Below are 17,734 nucleotides of genomic sequence, written 5' to 3' on the forward strand. Positions count from 1 at the left end.
AATTATAGAAGTTAATAAATTATATCTGTGTCTATTTACAGCGTCTCTGTGTGGGTATCGTATATGTAATATTTCCTCTTTGCTTGTAGGTCGCAGGAGTGGACTACTTACTCAGGCTTCCATGCCCCAGTAGATTACAGATTCCTTTCTATTAAGAGCAACACCTGCGAAGTTAACCTTCCAGTGGCAAAGCAAAGCAGCTTATGCAGACTTTCACATCTCCAATATACACAGAGAGAGATGGAACATCAGGCACATATAAGAGAGAAAATGTATTATTCCATTACAGGTCCCATTGAGGCTGCATACCTTCCCAGTGAGTAAGTCCTATTTAACTCAGTGGGACATACTTCTGAGTAGACATGCTTTGGATTGCACTGTAAATATATCACAGCATACAGCTAGGCTAAAGTATAAACTGAAGTGAAACATAACACATCTGCAAGATTATTGGTGCAAAACCAGTCATTTATGAAATGAGACTCGTAAGAACCTACTTACACGGAGAAGACAGGAACAGCGGTTTTCAATATACTGAGCATCTAATACATAAAGCAATCCAGAAACATAGCACAAAGTAGTATCACATATGAGAATAATCTACAGTACAAATCATAATGCTTAAGGAATATCATATTGAGTGTGAGCTCTTACCTACATATGACATGCCTTCTTGCTTCATGCTGTCGAGAATGTGTTGAAGGAGTGTGCCTTTAATTTTTTCTAGAAGAACTTCAGAAATCTAAGAAGCAATGGGAAATGGAGATGCTGAGAATTCTCTATGATAGGTCATTCCCCAGTGTAAAAATTCACGTAGAGCATTGTAGTCTATGACAGAACAGAATGCACCTTAGACTTGCTAGAGTAACTTGTTAAACTAAAAATAGTTTACAATTTAAAATGAAGCAATTATATTGATGATATAATCAAGATGTTATTTTGCAGAATGTTGCTTGTGGACCATTCCATTGTGCAATTTAAAACAACAACAACAGCCGCAACAACAACACAGCAATAATATCCTTTACAGCCAACAATAAGCTCCATCCAACTAGCGTTTTATTGCACACTCGTTACTCAGGTCCCTCACAAGATGTTGTATGCCTCCTGCATGCCTTCCACCCCTTCTGGCCTTCCTTGCGCAACAACAACAAAACCTCATTAAGTACGGTGATTTTTTAAACTCAGAATTGCTGCTCTCGCCTGCTGTGTGCAGGAGAAGCAGCGCCATTAGAGCAGCGGACTCAATGGGCCTCGTGCTCATTGGGTACTTCCTCTTTTGAAAAGAGGAAGTAACTGAGGAATGAGTGAAGGTAGTTAACCCCCAGTGTGATGGAGCTTAATTTTTTTTAGAAAAGGTTGATAATTGGTCAATGCACTACTACAGCTACCACAATATCTATTATTATTGCTAATGCTGCAGAACCATCTGATTTTATCTCCCTGTCAGGCAATAATGTCCTCACATTAATAGCTGATTACATGTATTAAGTCAATTTATTTTCTTGTAATAAAAATTTATTCAAATTTTGCTAGCCATACAGAAGGGCAAAGAGCTATGCAGGACACTGAAGCCTTACCCTCGACCACAGCTTAGTGCCCTCACCCTTCATCTGTTGAAATTTTCCCTGGTATTTTCAACTGGTATCTTTTTAATTTGGGATTTTAAAATTCGTAGTTTTAATGCTTTTACTGTTTTTAATGTTCTTGTTTTTATTGTCATTATTTTAATTATTGTACACAGTCTTGATGGCTTTTTAGTAGATAAGGCAATATCTAAATGTTAATAATAAATATACAATATCTAAATGTTAATAATAAATATACAAATATTGTACATCCACTTTCATGTTTACCCCTGCAATCTTAGGGACCCGAAAGTTTTTTTGAATAGAAAAACAAGGAAAGGAGATCATCAGGTTGTTATATTTAACACACAATACCAGCTTCTGTGGTTGTGAGTGTGACTGTGCAATACAAGATAGGCTAGACTATAGACCACTGACCTATTAGTATCTCGATAATGTCATCTTCTTTTATTAAAAAAAAAAAAAAGTCAATAGGCATCATGGCTTTCCCAGAAAGGCTAAAAATATAACACACACAACATTACTCAGAAAACAGACTCTCTGACTTCCAGAAAACAGGGTGTCTTGGCATATGAGCTTTATCCAATGAAATCCTAAATAGGCCATGCAAAAAAAAAAACTTTTGTACCTGAGGTAAAGGTCCATAAGCTCCCATTCCAACAGTGCTTGGACCTTCGTCTCCATCTAAGAGTCGCCTCTGGACCTGGACTGGTGGCATGGCAGCAAAAGTGACTCCATCCACAAAGCATAAGAACTGTGAGGAAAATGAAAGAAAACAAGGGGCATGGTAGATGAAGAACAAAAATCACTTAGTAACATGCATAGGATTGCCAACTGCTCAATCCACTTTTGCAGCTGTGACTTTAAGAGGAGCTTGATCTGCAGAAATCAGCAGAAGTTTTTGCAGCAGGGAGGTGAACATTATCACCTGCTCATTGTTGCAGATCAAACTGCTGCGAAGTGCATAGCTTTGGTGGCCATGTAAAAAGTTGGCAAACTATTCTCCTTCCTCTCATTGGGCAGATTTCCATGATAGCTCTGAGGGAAATAAGCCAAGCTGGCTTATTTTCCCTCAGAGCTATCATGGAAATCTGCCCGGGGGGGGGGGGGGGTTATTTTCAAGATTTGCCTAATTACCCTCACTGGCACGGCTCATCTGAACCCAGATGGTATGACTTGATTGGTGGGTAGCAATCCTCAAATAAACCATCATTTGAGGATTGCTGCTCCCTCAAACAAGTCTTGCATCCAGGTCTGGACAACATGGCAAGCTGCACCAGCAAGGGTAATGAGGCAAATCTGACCGGCACGCATGGTTAGGGAAATAAGCCACATAATCATGTGAACTGAGTCACTGCTTCTTAACCTCTTCCATCCACAAGCCCCCACCAGATCTACTTTCCTTTCTGAAAAGTTCCTGGGTGGGGGGCAGGTGGAAGAGAAGTTTATATAACAGCTTTCCCCACCCCTCGTGCCCTCCAGATGTGTTAGACTGTGCTGGTTGTGGATGCTGGGACTATAGTCCAACACATCTGGAGATCACCAGGTTAGGGAAAGCTGCTATACAGTAGTTCTTACAAATTGCTTGACAATAAAGAAAATGAAATCAATCCAGAGTAGACACATTTCTGTGTCTTCTGCTATGGAAGATGCTGACCCTGATAATCCTGCCTTCTGTTCTACTCTGAAAAGGGCTGTATACAAACCCCTCAGTATCCTTCAATGAAAATCATAATGACTGTGTAACAAGGCTTACTGCATGTTAAAAAAATGATGGACAGGTCAGATACACCATAAACCCCTTCACCTGGGCCTCTTTTAAATGCTAAAAGTTCTTATCATGCAGGAGTGGTCAAATCAGTATCTCTCCAAGTGCTTCGTTATGTGAGTAGCAACCTATTTATTCTGCATGTTTTGTGGTCCCCTTGAAATTTAACCAGCCCTTCCTCCAAGGATCTCATAGCCCCCTATTTTATCCACATGACAATCTTATGAGGTTGGTTAGGCTAAGATAAAGAGACTGGAGTAGGGTCACCCAGCAAGCTTTATGGCAGAATGGGAGATCTGGGTTCCCACTCCAACACATTGTCCACCATACCACACTGGGAACTATTATAAAATACTACGAGAAATGCTTAACACTAATTTTGTGCCCAGCATTGTGTTAAGGGCTATGTAAACTCTGTTTATGTTGAGAAATCAAATTAAGCTTTGTAGATAATGTATGAACAATCCAAACAAATTAGGTAAGTTTGACCATGTTCTTTACTGAAATACGTACAGAGAACTCTTCCCCTTTAAGACGCTCTTCTATGATAACTGTCTTTCGGTTGTCTCCAAAAATGTTGTCCTGCATTATAAATATGACATCCTCTGGTCAAATCTTCTTTCTATCTTTCCTTTTTAATGAAAAAGCTATCTTTAGATCATTTCCTATACAAATAGTCACTGTTTTTGCTCCATGTGTAAATATTTGCATAATATATATTGAACTCAAGTGCTACACCAGTCAATTCCCCCAATTATGGAACGATCTCCCCGACGAGGTTCGCCTGGCGCCAACATTGTTATCTTTTCGGCGACAGGTCAGGTCTTTTCTCTTCTCCCAGGCAGTTAACAACATATGCTGACTTTTTTAACTGAACCCAGAATAGTTGTTTTAAATGGATATTGTTGTTTTTATGCTTTTGATGGTTTTAAATTTTTGTATATTTGTTTTTAATGTTCACTGTTTTTCACCTTTGTAAACCACCCAGAGAGCTTCAGCTATGGAGCGGTATATAAATGTAATAAATAAATCCCTGAGAATTTGTTCAGTAAGGTGTGATTTGCAGGTTAAATCATATATGTAGGCCTCTTAAAGGTACATACATCCACATATCACAATATACAGAGACTGTGTACATCAGAATATGCATATTTATTTAATTATTTATTTATTTTATTAAAACATTTGTTTGACTGGGAGATGATTTACACAGCCCGAAGGAGCACTATAAGCCTTCCCAGGAGGGCTGTACCTCTTCAGAATACCAGTCGGCGATTACATGTTTGAATTCTCCCTGCATAAAAAACAAATTTAAAAAATCCATGCCCATAAAACAATGGTAACTACAACAGCAGCAGCAGCAACGGGAAAGCTTAGCTAAAACCCTTCTCCTTGAGATGTTAGCTTTCCACAAATAGAGTATTTCACATGGGAGAGATTCAAACATGTTGGGGTATTATCTCCTGCATTTGGAAATGGCATAGTCCAGGACAGCTGTACCACATTGTGTTTCTGAATGTACCAATAATTAAACTGACTGATACTCTTGGGCAGACATTTGGCTGATGCATATCCACTTAGATGGGAGGTAGATTGGTCTTTAGTCTTTCTGAGTACAATCTACTTTTCTCAGTTCTAAGAAATCTTGTTTGTTTCACTTTTCCTATTATTATTATTATTATTATTATTATTATTATTATTATTATTATTTATTATTATTATTATTATCCTACCTTTCGTTCCCTAACGGATGCTCAAGATACTAAAGCCAGAACACCTCAAATCAAAATCAAGAATAATTTTAGATGAGGCCCAGCTATGAATGTCAGCTCAATATAATGAACATATACAAAATATGGCATATACATCACAAAACTGAACATGTTTCATAACTGATTTTGGTCACTGATCTCTCTGAAATACAGCAACCCAACTCTTCAGAGTTGGGTTGCACGACTTTCCCTTACTTAAAGCTGATAAACCGAAATAAAGTAAACAATGGCTAAACACAGAATCACCTGCAGAATTTCTTGTGCTGCCTTGCAGGCTTCTTCTCTGCTGGATGCAAGAATTACTTCCTTTCTAGGACCAAAGCCACAAGGCTTTACCACCAATGCAGGAAAATCTGCACTTTAAATGAAGATATAGCACTTCAGAGGACAATCACGGATTTATAGTACATTGTCAATGTCCCTCTCTCTTTAAAACAATGCTACATTTCACATAGATAGAATAGTAATTTAACCCAGCCAACATCAGTATCAGGCCTACCTGCCACAGAATCATTACAGTCCTGATCCACCTTGTGTGACTTCATTAGTTAGGAGCAAATGTATTTCCAAATCAAATACAGATGTATGGGCAGGTTTGCGTTTGAAGAAAAACAGTGATTCACTGAACTCCTGGTTTTTAGAGAGCAACTTTTCTGCACTAATTCTTTCCCACTGTTCACATATTAATTTAACTTTTTTTTTTACACTATTTAATTTAACACTATTTTGCTGAGCGATTTTCATACCACTTCACACATATAGCAATTTCGGCACATGCATACATGCTATACCAATTGGACTTTGTTTTCGAGACTTGGAAAGAATCAAAAGATTTGTATTTATGTTCAACATACAGACAGTTCTAGAAGCTGGTGTGGGGCAGAGGAGGCTAGAGATGCCGCTGCCCCCACCCTCCCGATATTGTCAGAGAGATAAAGCAAAAAAACTGACTACTGTTGTAATCAATACCTGATGTTCATATCAGGAGAGAGAGAGCAAGGGCAGCCTGTTCTCTAGGGTTGCTTCCAGACAGAGGCCTCCTAGCACTGCCAATCAAAATACACTGAGAAACTATTCTGTCTGATTTTTCTTAACAGATTTTTTTTCTGGCAAGAAAGAAGACAGAAGGAGCGGTGAGAAAACGTGGAAGGTTTACAAGTGGGAAGAGATGCTATCTGGAACCCTGGTAAAGTTCCAGGAATGAGCTAGGGTGGCCAGGTGTCTTCTCTTACAGAGGACAGTTCTCTGTTTGACAGGCTGCCAGGCAACAGTCCTCTATGTATAGGGCTGTCCGGTCCAATTCTGATTTAAAAATAAAGAAACGCAAGAACTGCTGCTCATTGATATCACCTGAACAGCAGGCAGACACATAGGTCACATGGCCACCGTTCTGCCACACTATGGTCTGATGTACTGCATTTCTATTTAAACTATAATAATTAGTTCTAAAATTGCATCTATGCATATAATGCACATTTTATGCAAATTACTGTTCTCTTTGGGCCTATTTTGGGGTGATACATTTCTTCTTTTTTTGGTGATTCATAAGAGGCCCCCCTTGGCTGGGCAATTGCACAAACAAAAAGCCTTGTCTGGAAGCACCGTAGGACTGAGGTGCCTAGTTTGCTGTGTTTTGAGAGCAGAGTTGAGCTGTGGAGGAAGGAGATCAGTTGAGAAAAGCTAATGCATAAAGTGGGAGAGGAAGACAAAGCTAATGTTGACAGTAGAGAGGCTGAAGTTCTAGATCTTCTATCTTATATAAGAATACAATAGTGTAAGGCTTATTACTCGAGATCTACCAGGCCGATTTTGATCATTTTGTTTTACACTGAAGCTTGAGCAGTGTAGAACTGCAAATAAAATTGAAAGTTCTAAAGCTTGAGCTTTAATAGCAACTAATTTCCTCCGTGCCAAGCAGACAGAGAAGCCCTCCACCAGTGGGATGACAGACAGCCCTGTTTGGCCAGTCAGTGTGGCACGAAGGCGGGCCCCAGCTACAGCTGCATGGTAGGCTGTTACCGCCAGCAGGGAGGGGGAAGGGTGGTGGCCAATTGGGGAGTGTGAGGGAGGGGCAGGGCTAGGGCTGTGTTGCACTGTGCCACATGCCAATTTCAGAGAGGGTATTCCCTATGCATGAGCCATAGTTGCATTATTCATGATGTGGTGGACTGAAGGGCAAAGAAGCAGGAAAGGAGCAGGACTACTAGTGCCCATGGCAACATGGGCTTTACAACAGTCATTCTATAATATTAATCAACGGTATATTTTCAGCACAGTTCGAATCCCTTTTAGATGTAGCATTTAATATTGCACCTATTTAGAGTAGGCTTATAAGTGTACTGCCCAATCCTATACATATATATATTTCAATAATGAATGTGTTTGCATATAACTATATTACTCTTCCATAAAAGCAGATGTAAAATATGTCCAAGGAGTACTTTCATCACATCTTGAGCACCTTGAGTCCATCCCCCAAACCCTTAAAAATATTTTGGGGGTCCTTGCCAATTTGTATACTTGCAGACACAAAAATCCCAATATGATAAAGTTATCTAAAGAGCAGCCAATTATTAATCCGCTAGCAGGAAAATAACACTTACCTATTAATAAAGGTGGAAACTTCTTGAGGATTGGAAAATGCCTTCCATCTTGCTGTGGGGATTTCGTGCTGATCAAGAAAGACATTAGCAAAATGTCTGTTTGTTCCCAACTGCACTGCCTTGGCTGTAGGGCCAAAGCATCTCACTCCAGCAGCTTCCAAGTTATCGACAATTCCTAATGATGAAATACTGAAAGACTCAGACAAAATATTCTGTGCAATATAACTTCTTATTATTTCTATTCTGTTCTATTTATTACATTTATATCCCGCCTTTTTTTCCTCCAAGGAACCCAAGGTGACATACATAATCCTCTTCCTCTCCATTTTATCCTCACAACAACAACCCTGTGAGGTAGGTTGGGCTTAGAGTCAGTGACTGGCCCAAAGTCACCCAGTGAGCTTCCATGGCTGAGTGGGGACTAGAACCTGGACCTCCTGACTCCCAGTTCAACACTTTAACCACTACACCACATTGGCTCTCTTATTACTATTTCACCCACCCCCTCTGGTGTGTGTGTGTGTGTGTGTGTGTGTGTGTGTGTGTGTGTGTATGTATGTATGTATGTATGTGTATATATATATATAAATGATCAGTGTGCAGATCATCAATATGAAGGAAACCGGAAGAAACTGTAGGGGGTTTAGTTTAGAAACAAGAGATGATGCCTTTATCACACCACCTTCAGCTCAGGTGGCTTTAAAAAATGGAACTGGACAAAGTTCATAAAAAAATTGGCCTTTCAGTGGATACTAACTATGATCTTTACTTTCGTTCAGCAAAACAGTCTTTAGATCATGTTCCTAAGTGTTATGGGCTGGTGTTTCCCAACCTGGTGCCCTCCAGATGTGTTGGACTACAACTCCTATCACCCCAGCCAGAGCTAACCATGGGGGCTGACTGGCTATGATAGGCACTGTAGTCCAACACACTGAAGAGCACTGCATTGCTGTTATAGGCATATGTCTGATTCCCTGCAGGGATATCAGCAGGGACTGATCAGTCCGGAGCTTCAGAACAACGGACAAGAAGCTGGTGCATGTTGCAAAAACTCATCCAGCTGTTTTGCCAGGGGCAATGCTTCTTTTTAGGATATTCTGGATGCAGTAAGCACACCAAAGGAAGGGGGTAAGAGAGATTTATTAGCAAGAGCAAGCTAATTAAAGCGTAAAACAAAATAATACAGAACCTCAGCACATGCCAAGCCGGACGGGTACTGTGTAACCAGAGGCCATTTTGGGCTCTCATTTTATCTTGATCTGATAAGATGCTGATCTTATCTTGATCTGATAAGGTGCCAGGGTTCTCAGTGGCAGAAGAGATGTTGGGCCCATCTATACAGGAGGTTTACCCTGGTGCCACTGTGGCTTACAGTCCGTGTTGCATGACATCACCCATCCAGCTTGGCATGTGCTGAGGTTCTGTATTGTTTTGTTTTATGCCTTAATAAACTTGTTCTTGCTAATAAATCTCTTTGCTTCACCCATTAGTGTGTTCATTGTGTCCTGAATATCCTAAAAAGAACTTCTGCAGTTGGCAACAGAAGTTGCCAAAACACCACCCTAAATCCCTTCTGCTCTCCATTCAGCTGTGTATCAAATACTGGGTTCCTTGCCTCCGTTATCCAAGACTGGGCTTTTAATATTTGATCTAGAAGCAACCTCTTGGCTTTGTGAGTTGTTCTAACCTTACCGGCTGCAAGCAGAGCTTCTGGTCCAGCAATCACAAATCCAATGTTATGATCTTTGCAGAACTGGGCAAGGATGGTATGGTTGCTAATTAAAACAGCTGAAATGGAAATAAAGATAAATAATTGACAACCTTATATAGAAAATATTTTATGGTACCCCAAGAGGGGAGAAGAATCATGCTATCGATCAATCAATCAATCAGGCTAATTTTTAAAAAATGGAAGGCTCCACTCAAACAGATGGGACTGAAATACAGGTAAAATTAGGTGACCTGATTCCTAAAATCAGTGCACAAGTACACAAGAAGAAAGTTTCCCCTCTCCCTCATACACCCCTCTGAAAGAGGCCTCAAGGGGGTCACCTGGCCTGAACAAGGTAGGATAGGTTGCTGGGGGCCACTGAGGGAGGGGGAATCGCCCCAAACGAAGCAGAGCTCAGCTTGATTTGGGGCAATTCTCCACTCCCCTAGCAGCCTGTCCTCATGGCCCATTCCACATTATTCAGGAAGTCACCTATAATAAAGTCATCGCTACCTAACTGGTAAGGGCTTCAAAGTAACAGTGTACATGATAGAAACGATTTCTATACAAAAGGGATGTAATTCTAACATGCGAACTTGGGAGAGCCATTTTTTTCTATGTAAGTTAAACTATGGAGGGAGGGGAAAATATTCCCATACTTTCAAACAAATATGCACTTTTTGAAACAATGGCCTGTTTAAAATTTAGTAAAGGTTCTGCTGGCAAAGCAAAACATTCCTTAGTGGTGACATCTGGCCCTTAGGCTGCAGGTGGATCATTTCTGATCTGCAGGAAGTGTGTGCATTTTTGCACCTACATCTCATTCAGTTCATATTAAAACTCAGATCTGTTTGAACAGTGTTACTGCTTCCTGTATAAAAGTTGACTTTCAACGGTGGTGAATCAAATACACCCTCCCAAAGCATTTACATTTGTGAAATATGTTTTAACTACTTTGGATTGGTGGCATGGGGCATCTGTTTATTCAAATATTTTATGAATACACTTTAAACATAGCATACTTTGTTCTCAAACACTGAGCTGGATCCAAGATCTCCCTTCACACCACAGTTCACCCCATTCACTAGGGTTCTCTGATCCTCTATGTAGCATTTTCAGTGGCTGGAGGGGTGGCCAGGAAGAGAGGGGGGTGGGGAACTTCACTTCCGCTAATGCAGTTGATCCAGCATAAATCTGGATGCAATCCAATATAAGGACATAATCTCTTTACCTGAATTGGAGATTTTCTCATGATTTGCTGTTCCGGCATTTCCTGGAGCAACCAGTACCTGTTTCACATGGGGAGACTGTGCCAATTTCCAAGCTAGAGCATGTTCTCTGCCTCCACTCCCAATCACAAGCACTCGATCAGCCATCTGAATGGTGAAAGTAAGAGGTGCTTTGTCATTTCCAAGACAAATGCCTCAGTCCTGAAGATTTTTTAAATTTGGAAGTAAATCCAATTATGGCTGCCACATACAAAAAATGTCAGAGAATATTTGGAGAAAATTATGCAAAGTGGCTTTCTTTGTGGGGAGACAGGTTGAGAAAAAGAAAAATCTCAAAAATGTTCTTGGAAAAATGTCTTCAAAGAAATTTTGGCTCAGCTGTAGCAGCAACAGGTGAAGGTTGTGTTATATGGATGTTGTCTTATACTTTGTCAGACAGAGGGCTCCATCACACCAGCGATTTATCGCACATTCGCCATGCCTGGTATGTGGTTTTTCATGATGTTGTCCATGTCCTACACTCATTTCGCCTCTTCCCTTCCATGTTTCAATTATTTTTGGAGCAGGGAAAGTCTGGATTATTTTCCCTCCATGCAAAATAAAGGTGCTCCTCCCTCCTGTGTATTGCTGCCATTGTGTTCTATCTCACCATCCCGTTCTTTGTTGGGGGCGTGTGTGTCTAAGGGCAGTCTTGCTAACAAAAGAGGAGGGAGGGGTGGTTCTCCACGCAACCTTGAATGGGGAGGGAGAGAGGTCCCATTTAACTCTATGTTCTTACTCCTGAATAGGCATTTTCACCTTAAAAGAAATGTGGAAAATGCACCCTCCTTGCCCACAGCTCCCTCATTTTTAAAGATAAATAGATCAAAATTGGCACAGTGATAGCTCTTAAGGAGGCCATTGAACACAGAGACTTACTTCTGAGTAAACAAAAGTAAGACCTCAGAAGGAAGACTACGGTTGCAGAGCACTTCTTTCCAGTTTGCTGTTTTAGACTTTAAAAAAAAACTTCTAAGTGACCACACTATTAGAAGTTAGTTCTATATGTGATTACTCATAAGTCTCCCTCTGTTCAATGGGGTTTACTCAAAGGCAAGCATGCATCTGATTTTTGTATGACTTGGATGTAAATACAGTTGATATCAATGAGATTTACTCTTGAGTAAGGGAACCAGCAGATCTCTATTTTATGTACTTGGAGATGCATAGCTTCATATGATCAAAGGAAAGGAAAATCGATCCTTTGCACGGGTGGATTATCAGGAAAAGGATTTAAGGGGGAATTTTAAAAATCCTTAAAAATCAAGGGATGAACCGATCTGATTCAAACTTGGCATGCTGGAAGCCTGCCTTAAGAGCTATCACCATGCCATGTTTGGTCTCTTTATCTTTAAAATGCACAGAGATGTAAGCATTTTTGTTACCTTGGAGCAAATGAGGGGACCTGACCACCTTTACAGTAGTTTAAATTATTGTTCATCTGCCCACCCTTTGAAATGAGCAAAACAAATGTTTGCTCCTCCTCCCTTGTAAACCTTTCCCAAGCCAAGGAGCAGCAACAGTCTCAGCCCATGCGCCCCTTCCTGCTTCCTACAAACAGCCTCCCTTCCTTGGAGTTTATTTACTATGATCTATGGGGAAAGTATAGTGTGTTGTTTTACTGTAATTGTGCAGTTTCAGGCTGCTGTATTATTATATTTGGCAGAAATGAAGAAATGTTTTTTTTAAATAAAAAATTAACTGCAGGAGAAAGGAGAACATAGGGGAAAGGGCGAGAGATTTCACCGGCATAGTAGAACTCCAGGTGAAAAGATACATGAGCTGAAAGAGCACAATAACGCACAGACGTGAAAGTGCCCAGCGCTTGACTCATTAAGGAAATGGTGGGGGAAACCGTGGATAAAAACCAGATTTAAAAAGTAGGTGTGATGCAGCTCTGTTAGATCATCTAGGTCTGGATTATCTGTTATTATCAACATTTGTTTTGGAACAACTGATGAAAATACATAATGACCATGTTACTCCGCTTCTGAAATCTCTTCATTGGCTTCCAATTCACTTCAGAATCCAATATAAACTTCTTCTATTAACCTTCAAAGCTTTTCACGGTCTAGCTCCTTCCTATCTCTCCTCTCTCATCTCACACTATTGCCCCGCTCGTGCTCTTCGCTCCTCTGATGCCATGTTTCTCGCCTGCCCAAGGGCCTCTACTTCCCTTGCTCGGCTCCGTCCATTTTCTGCTGCTGCCCCTTATGCCTGGAACGCTCTTCCAGAACATTTGAGAACTACAAGTTCAATCACAGCTTTTAAAGCTCAACTAAAAACTTTTCTTTTTCCTAAAGCTTTTAAAACTTGATGTTGTGCAGACTTTATACTGTTAGTTTTACCCTACCCTGTGCCTGCTTACCCTACCCTGTGCCTGTTTGCATTCTCTTCCCCTCCTTATTGTTTTACTATGATTTTATTAGATTGTAAGCCTATGCGGCAGAGTCTTGCTATTTACTGTTTTACTCTGTACAGCACCATGTACATTGATGGTGCTATATAAATAAATAAATAAATAAATAAATAATAATAATACAACATAATAAAAATAATCTAAAAAATTTAACATAGAAAAATTAAAACGATGTAAACAGCTAAAAACAAACAATTTATTTATTTATTACATTTTTATACCGCCCAATAGCCGAAGCTCTCTGGGTGGTTCACAAAATGTATTTCCTAATAGACCTGTTCTAAAACAGCAGACATAAATGCCTCATAATATACCGTCAAATGCCTGGGAGTAGAGGGTGGTCCTTACCTGGCGCCAAAAAGATGATAGTGTCGGCGCCAGGCAGGCCTCAGAGAGGTGCTCATTCCATAAAGCATGTGCTCTGTGAGTCACCTATGATTTTTCCTTGAAGCTTATATCCACATCTAAATCTGTTTATTTCAGTCTATGAGCAGATTCAAAAGGAAAGGTATACAAAACATACATAACATGTACCTGACATACATGGTTCTCCCCTCAAGTTTATCTACACAGTAAGGCTGTGAGGTTAGACTGAGGCCCAAACATATTACTTTAAATCTGGGTCTAGCAGCTATTTGCCCCCCCCCCCCCCACTGTTACTCAAAAGTAAGCACAGAGGCTCTGATTTAGAATGGGATCCTAGTATGAGAAGTAGGGGGCTTTTAAGTTTCAGAGTAGGTGGGGGCCTGCATCTACTCTAGAGTAAACATGAAAAATAAGAAGACCTAGCTTAAAGTAATGTCTGTTTTGGCCCTAAGAGAGCACACAACTGGCTCAAGATCATCCAGCAGCGAACTTCATGGTTCTAATTTGACTTACCATTACACAACACTGACCCCCATTTTGGATTTTTCATTGGAAGTGGGGGATGGGAAGTTTAATGGCTTGTATTTCTACGAACTCTGCCTCTCTCACAAATATCCAAACTGGCCATCCGCACAGTGCTAGCTGATGTGTAAAAATGGCTGTTGTTGTCTGTAACGGATCTTGTAGAATACACATCAGTAGAAAGAACTTTTTTTCTACGTATTGTTTTTCAGACAATAGAACTCGGTATCACAAACTTAAAATTGCAACAATAAAAAGAACAAACGATCAGGAATGCTGCTTGGGAAAAACAGTGTCCAATATTATTTCCTAGATATAGTTTTGACTTATTTCAATAACATCACATCTTCATTTTGTGACCTTATTTTTTATATGAACTGAGAGCAAGCTATCATAAATGCCAAAGAAAAACAACCAATTGAATGTGACCTTTAAGAAATGCACTGTTGACATTAAGCAGTCCTTGCCCATTAAATACATTAATTCATGTACTGTGAAATGTGCCAGCTTTTCTAAGGAAGGAACATAACTCTTTCACATAAACAGTACTTTTAAAAATAAATAAAATAAATAAATTGCTGAATAATATATAGAAGTAAAGGGTTCAGGATAATGATGTTCTAGGAAAGGCAGTACAAAGAACAGCCATGTACAAGGTGTCTAGTTTCTAGTATGAAGCTTGATCATAGCAATGGAAATAAATACTTGGTTGTAAATATTTTGAAATGAATAATGTAATAAATTTAATATCCACTTAGTATTGTACTTTGAAACTTTAAAAAAACTTTTTATTAAAAACAAATCTAACACAACAAATTAAACATGACCTATAAAATGAAACATAATTTGCCATTCACTACAATGAATCCCATAATGAATACTAAATTTTGCATTCACATTAAATTGTTCTATATGAAGCATAAGACTGGTGTCTTGTTATTCCAATACATAATAAACACAATCCATTTCTGAGTAAACATATGATCCCTGTTTCACCTTCTTTAGAAATTAACCCATGTATTTCCTTGTCAAAGGCACTAAAATATTATGAACATTTCAAATACAATTGGGGCTGCAATCCTATGCACATTTACCTTGGAATAAGTCCCATGAAACACAATTCAACATATTTCTGAGTAGGTGTGCTGTAGAATTCCTGTAGGTGTGCTTGTCCTGTAGAATTCTTTTTATGTATTATAGACAATTACTGCAATATCCTATAAATGACAGTATGCTGCATATAGATATATAAGCAGAGCAGGTAGGACATGGGTAGGTGTGGGTCTCTAAACAGTAGAGTCCTCCTACTTTTGCAGAAAAGTACTGGAAGGTTAACATGTCCTCTTATCTTTCCCCCTCCCCCATTGTCCAACACTGCCAGGAACCAAGGTTGAACCTCCTTGCTGTTGTTTTCTTGCCAGGGAATATTGGCAGCAGAAAGCCCCCTCCCCATAGATATCTAGGTTGGCAATTAGGCAGAAGGGCAAGAAACCTGCCACTTGTTTGTCTTCAACATTAAGCAAAGTGTTGGCCTCTTTTGTATCTGGTCAAGAGGGCAGGGCTCCTGCAGTATTAACTGTTGGGATGAAGAGGGAATTTCACCAGGTGCTGCATGCATCCAAATGACACCTGCTGAAATTCCCTTTTCTATACAACTCCTAAAGATACAGGAGCCCTGTTCTCCTTTCTATATCATCACCTTATCTTACGTTCTTAAAACAAATATGTACCAATTTTATTTGCGTCTCCCACTCCTTGCAGGTAGGAGGGAGACTGACCAGGGGCATTTCAAGTCAAGGTGATCCAAAACCGACTCTCCTTCAGCTCTGACCCACAAAAGTAGCATAGCGTCTTCTCCACCTCCCCCACCACAAAAGGTTGTTTCTTCTGCACCAGGGGAAACCATCCCCACCACCCCGGGCAGAGACGGGATGGAGCTCCGAGAGGAGGTGTCAGAAAGATCGCAGGATCGAAACCATGCAATTGCGGGTAGGCGATGGGCATTTGGAAGCTGATCAGCTTGGATTCATTGGAGATCCCTTCCCTGTTTTGTTCTTTTCTTTTGAGGGAGCTCTTTCTTCTCACGCCCCACCCCTCCAACTGAGCAACCCCCCCTCCATAATCCAAGGGGAGTGGGTTGATCTCTAAGGGGAGCACTGTGCAACTGTTCAGAGCCCACCTTGCAGGTGGATTGCATGGAGTAGCCCCCTCCCCTAACGATGCCTCCGCGAGAGGTCTTGGAAGGAGTTCTTCCCTCTTTCCCCCCAACACTTCCCCAAAAGCAAATTCTTCGTCTCCCATCCCCACACCACTCCAATGCTGCCCCCATACTTTTTGGTCCATGAAGTCCCCCTTTATGCCAAAGAATCTCACGAGGCATCTCTCCCTACCTGGATTCCCTCTTGTCCTTCCCATCCACTTTTAAATTTTCCTGCCTCTCTAGAAACCACAGCTCAGTTCCCTTAATCCTTGGAGGACTGAGTAGCAGGAGCTCAATTTTCCCCAGACTACAGACCTTTAAACTGCACTCATGGCACCTCCAGGGTGATTCTCTTGGTTCCTGCCAGCTGGTCTTTCTCTCCAGAATAAACTAGGAGGAAGCAGGGAGAGGAAACCTGCGGGCTGCAGGGGAGAGGGGGAAACTAATGGCTTGTTTTTTCCTTGCTCAGAAGAAAAGGGAATCGTATGGTTTGCTCCACCCCCACTCCCACAACATATTAACATCAGAGCTTCCTGCCTAGGGACTCCTTGAGGTCCCCAACCAGTCTCTGGATCCAGACCTGTATATCTTTAGCTTCATGGGCCATCAGGCAATTTCCCTGGGTCATTCTGGATGAAATGTTTTGAATGCAACCTCATCATTTCATCTCCACAGACTCCAGAAGCTTTTGTTATATGATAGATGCACTGATTTTGTGGGCTTTGACCTGAGAGCCATTTACATCCAAATGGCATCTTACTGCTTCTCCATACACGATTAATTTCTGCAGTTCACTGGCACAACATGTAGTAACAGCCACCAGCTTGGGATGTCTTGAAAAGGGTGTAGACCAATTCATGGAGAGGACTATTGATGGCTGCTAGGCATAAGAGCTATATAGAATCATAAAATAGTAGAGTCGGAAGGGGCCTATAAGGCCATTGAGTCCAACCGCCTGCTCAATGCAGGAATCCTCATTAAAGCATATCAGATGGCTGTCCAGTTGCATCTTGAATACTTCTAGTATGGGAGAGCCCACGACGTCCTTAGGTAATTAGTTCAATTGTCAGACTGCTCTAACAGTAAGGAAGTTTTTCCTGATTTCCACCCAGAATGTCACTTCCTATAACTTGAACACATTATTCCGTGTCCTAAACTCTAGGATGATTGAGAAGAGATCCTTTCCAGGTTCAGAGGCAGTGTACCTCTGAGTACCAGTTGCTCAGGTACAACTGCGAGAGCAGACAATTAATTGCCTTCCTTCCCAGCTTGTAGCTATCCCAGAAGCATTTAGCAGGCTACGATGGGGAACAGGGTGGGGATGAGATTTTCTTTTGTCTGATATAGCAAGTGTCTTTGCAGGATCCTATAATCTTATTGTGCAGAGTTGGTAGAAATGATGTGTGCATGTCTGACTCTCAAAACATTTAGTCCACTTCTGGTGTGCCATCAACTTTTTGAAGTCTGCATTGTCACACAAGCTTTACACAAATTTCTTCAGATTCACAAATCGATT

The 17,734-nt window shown here is 40.7% G+C and overlaps 1 protein-coding gene across 1 annotated transcript in view; it reads right to left on the reverse strand.

The window, feature by feature from the left end:
* The window catches only part of LOC134399511 (trifunctional purine biosynthetic protein adenosine-3-like), a 39,264-nt gene extending 22,338 nt beyond the window's left edge, over nucleotides 1–16,926 (reverse strand). Inside the window, exons 1-8 of the mRNA XM_063127575.1 lie at nucleotides 16,799–16,926; nucleotides 10,675–10,819; nucleotides 9,425–9,520; nucleotides 7,733–7,907; nucleotides 5,376–5,487; nucleotides 3,871–3,939; nucleotides 2,218–2,343; nucleotides 655–742 (exon numbers count right to left, since the gene is read on the reverse strand). Of these exons, the coding sequence (XP_062983645.1) occupies nucleotides 655–742; nucleotides 2,218–2,343; nucleotides 3,871–3,939; nucleotides 5,376–5,487; nucleotides 7,733–7,907; nucleotides 9,425–9,520; nucleotides 10,675–10,819; nucleotides 16,799–16,846 (859 nt within the window). The 5' untranslated portion in view covers nucleotides 16,847–16,926. The remainder of the gene's footprint in view (nucleotides 1–654; nucleotides 743–2,217; nucleotides 2,344–3,870; nucleotides 3,940–5,375; nucleotides 5,488–7,732; nucleotides 7,908–9,424; nucleotides 9,521–10,674; nucleotides 10,820–16,798) is intronic.
* Nucleotides 16,927–17,734: the final 808 nt, after the last annotated feature.

This window comes from Elgaria multicarinata, chromosome 5 (genome assembly GCF_023053635.1).
Source record: "Elgaria multicarinata webbii isolate HBS135686 ecotype San Diego chromosome 5, rElgMul1.1.pri, whole genome shotgun sequence".
NCBI classification, from domain to species: Eukaryota; Metazoa; Chordata; class Lepidosauria; order Squamata; family Anguidae; genus Elgaria; species Elgaria multicarinata.